Source organism: Stegastes partitus, unplaced genomic scaffold (assembly GCF_000690725.1).
Source record: "Stegastes partitus isolate 25-593 unplaced genomic scaffold, Stegastes_partitus-1.0.2 Scaffold795, whole genome shotgun sequence".
Taxonomy (NCBI): Eukaryota; Metazoa; Chordata; class Actinopteri; family Pomacentridae; genus Stegastes; species Stegastes partitus.
In genome coordinates, this window is record NW_007578526.1 from 1 (window position 1) to 4304 (window position 4304).

Sequence of the window (4304 nt, forward strand, 5' to 3'; positions counted from 1 at the left end):
GTGAAAACGTGTCAGGATGTAGTATATACTGCAAGTAGTGTAATGCATGTGGTAGAAAACAGCTTAGGAAAGTATTTCCTGAAAAATGTAACATTTTGTGTTTTAACCCCTTACCGCTCCTCCGTCCCGCCGGCGAGACGTGACCACTTTCCAAACACATTACAGCCAGATGTGCTCCACGATCAAGTTTCCCGACAACATACACATCAAATGAAAGCTCAGAGTCTCCTCTTTCCGATGATATAAACCTTTTTGACCTTTTCTTACTTTTGAAGGCTCTCTGCAGCTCAAACATCGCTCATTCCTCACCAGCTTGGTCTCATTCTGTCCGGACAGAATGAGCAGACGAACACGTGGATGTGTCAGAAGGCAGGATTGTGTGTGTGTGGCGGTATCGGATCGGCCGGTTACCGCTGTGAAGTAAATCATCCGATACCTTAATTTCGTCCAGTATCGGCCCGATACCAATACCCAATATCGGACCGGCGCAGCTCTAGTCTGTACAGTTTTTAAATTATTTATTTAGTTAATTAGATTTTATTCTGCTGCTTTCTTTTCTTTTACAGGTTTTTTTTTTGACCCTTGCTTTATAAACTTGCTTGCTTGCTAAAAATCTTACTTTTGTGTTCTAAAATGAGTCAATGAGCTCGATGATTTTGTGTATCTAGAGTTTCTGTTTGAGCCTGTAAATCATTTTATTATTGTACTGTACATTGCAAAAAGAACTCACCCCACTGGATCCTTTCGTTCACATGTACATCTCTGATATCTGCTTAATTAAACATTCTCTGGTCTGCTGGTCAACAGACGCTTATGTCGACGTCTTAAAGTGCAAACTGAAGTGTGAAGAAAACCTGAAGCCCAACGTCGGGGGATATTTTGTGGAGAAATTTGTGGCCACTGTTTACCACTACCTCCAGTTCGCCTATTATAAATGTAAGTTCACTGCCGGCTGAGCTTTCCATCGCTGATCCTGATCCATATTCCTCATCAACACCCTAAAATCAGTGTTTGCTGTCTGCTCTCTGACCAGTGAACGACGGCCGCAGTGCCGTGCCCTGCGTCTACAGCTACTTCTTGTTCGAACCAGAAGACCAGGTCATGAAGCAGAACCTGCAGTATTACAAAGCCTACAGTGAACAGTGGGGCCTTCAGACGGACCACTTCGCACCGAGAAGGGTGAGACAAAGATTACATCCAAAAAAACAATATTGACTACAAGACCAAAGCCCTGGTTTTATATTAGGTACTGGAACAGATGTGAAAATATACTAAAAGGGGTGGAGAGTCATAGACAAGTAAAAATGGAGGGAAAATGAAATGTGTCTGCCTCAATAACTGGAGGAATAATTACGTTGTCAGTGTTTCTATTCAGTACCTTTAGAGATCAATTACACATAATATGCTCTATTTTAGCAGCTCATCATCATCTACATTTACACAATTGACACCATGATCAGTCTTATTTGGACTCTGTGTCTGAATTGTGCCAAAGCATACAGTTAGATGTGAAAAAAAGGACTTCATGTACAGACAATTAAACAAAGAATACTGGTTAAGGAGTTGACGTAGGAGTGCATCTCAAAAATGTAAAACATCATGAAAAAGTTTAGTATTGTCTGGGCAGATATTATATACGTACTTTTCAGAACCTTTCAACTAGATAAAGGATATAAAGGATCTCCATTTTCATGAGCTATGAGTCATAATCATCAAAATGAAAACAAAAACAACGATTCAAACATTTCACTCTACATGTAACAAATACAGAATATATAAATATGTTCCCTTTTTTAATTAAAATGAATTAAAATCAATTAAAAATGAGCCTTTGTTCACATTTTTTCAGACACATCCAAATGCGGCGCTGCACGTGGCAGTCTGCCTTCCTTTTGAAATTGAATTTCCCCTCTGAGATAAATAAAGTATTTTTCATTCATTTCATGCATTACTATATTTATACTTTAACAAGAAGAAGCCATGTCGGTGTCTTCTTAAGGCTCCGCTGAACACTTTGAGCACTTTCAGCTCCTCTCTGCTGCAGCACTCACTGGGACATGACACCGTAATAACCGCACATCATCACTTTGTTATTCTTGTTAATTCTGTTCCTGGCGTGTCTCGACGATCTCGCTGTGTTTTAACAGGAGGCTTTCAGACACTACAATCAGACCGTCGCTCAAAAGCAGATGCTGACATTTGCAGAAATGTATTTGAAGATGAATGATGAGGTAAGAAAGAAAAAAAAACAAAACACACTGACATTTTTTATTATTGGATTGAAAACATGACGAGCTACACACCACATAGGAAGATGATGACTTGTCTTGGAAGCCAAATACATTTCTTTTGGCAGTGGTTCTGTTTTTCAGTAATAAAACGACAGGAAGAGAAAAGAGTCGGATTTCAAATGTCTTATAATCGTCTAATCAGTGTGATGTTTGTGAACAATCTGAGTGAAACCTTTATAGACAGCTATTCTACACATGATGATGATCATCCTAATTGTGTTTCCAGGATTTTCTTGGACCAGAGGAAGCTGCACTTTTGGCCCCTGAGTCTCCTGATGCTGAGTTTGAAGGCATTGGAGACTATGAGGAATCTTTCTACGCTAAATGGAGGCAGCCGAGAGGCAAAGGGGACGCTGGCGAGTCCGAGAGCTGAGAGCGAGGATTTATGCAGCAGTGGAGCAGAAAATGTCAGTAAATGTTCGTACATTCAGTAATCCAAAGTGCCACATATTTTCAGTTCCAGTGTTTTTTCCTTGGAGGCTGGTTAATTATTTTTTGTATCCATCTATTTTGTGTTTGTAAAGTAATAAAAGAAAGCCGGTAATAACCATTTTCACTTTCTCCTCTACCTACAAACATGCTTGTACATGCATGTCAGGGTGTGCTGCAGGCCGGCTGACGTCTGTAAACAACATTTTTTTGGTTTGATTCACGTCTCTTAAGGCGAGTAATAGAGCAGGAGAGGAGGAGAGTGAATAATGACAGAGAGCAGTAATGTTTTACTGATAGCTGGCTCATTGGTTTGGCTATGTGTCCATAATTATGGTCCTAAATCTGTACGCAATCCATGTTAAAAACGATTTAATAATATTCCCAAACACTCATCTCCAAGCAGCAGTGTTATCGGTGAACTATTTAACTCCTGAACTGTCAGAAAAACTAATTAGATGGTTAGCTTCAGTGTCAAATGTTGGACTGAATAAAGCTTCTCTGGGCTCAGAATGTGAGACACACAGATGAACAGATCTTGTTCCCGTCTTCAACCGAGCCTGAAGAAACATCACTGACTTTAAGCAAATATTTAGAAATATTTACAAATGTGAGGCTCTGGATCTAAATAGGAAGAAACACAAACCAGTTTCAAGTTAACCCTTCAATGGGACACTTAAAGGCTGATACCTGCTGTTACATCTTTATTATTCTGTAGTCTAAAAAAAAAAGGTGACAGAGAAGAAGTATGGTGGGAGAAAGTTTTCTCTTGAGTTAATAGAAGAGATGAGAACAGGGGATGCCATCGAATGACCTCATCACATTGAGCACCGTCGGTATTTGTACACATTTTCATGCAGTTGTTGTTGAGATATATCAACTTGGACCACATTGGTGGATAGAAAAACCAAACTTCCTTAGTCGTATGTTGCTAGCTTCTCTTGGAGATGGCAAATACTTCACAACAAATTTACAAGAAGTACTTGGATCTTTAACTTAAGTAAAAGTCCTGAATCCAGTCTCTGTTACAAGTAAAAGACATGCATTTAAGTTTATACTTAAGCAAATGTATTGGCATTAAAATATACTTAAAGCAAAGTACTCATGATGGCACATTTTACAATCATGTGTATTACTGTGTTATAACTACTAATAAATTAACATCACTTTAATGCTGGAGCTCGTGATTTAACCACTTTATACACATTCTTGTGAATTTCTTCCGAAGGAGAAATAAACAGTGATGTTAATCTTTAATATTAAATCGTCATTTATTTGTTGATTTTATTTTGTATTGTAGAACTAAATCTGCAAAGTAACTTGTATTTAAAGTTATCAGATAGTAAAAGTCACAATATTTGAATCTGAATTACAGTCAAGTTTAAAGTTTAAAGTAGCAGAAAGCACTTTGCTTGACTAAATATATTTTCCTTCGCTGCACTACAAGCAAGATAAAGAAAAGTCAGCGTCATGTACAGTCGTCCTCAAATGTATTCATCATACCCTGCCATTAAAGGAAAGGAAAAAGTCACACTCAAATAACTAGAAACTGAAAAAAGTAATAATAAATACAAATTTGCTGAA

General features: G+C 38.2%; 1 protein-coding gene across 1 annotated transcript; it reads left to right on the forward strand.

The window, feature by feature from the left end:
- Positions 1–807: 807 nt before the first annotated feature.
- Positions 808–3977, forward strand: LOC103364932 (synaptonemal complex protein SC65-like; the record flags this gene model as incomplete). Its single annotated transcript, XM_008292232.1, has 4 exons — positions 808–936; positions 1034–1179; positions 2148–2231; positions 2518–3977. Coding segments are annotated over 4 exons (506 nt in total), but the record flags the coding sequence as incomplete, so codon positions are not given.
- Between the last annotated feature and the right edge of the window lie 327 nt (positions 3978–4304).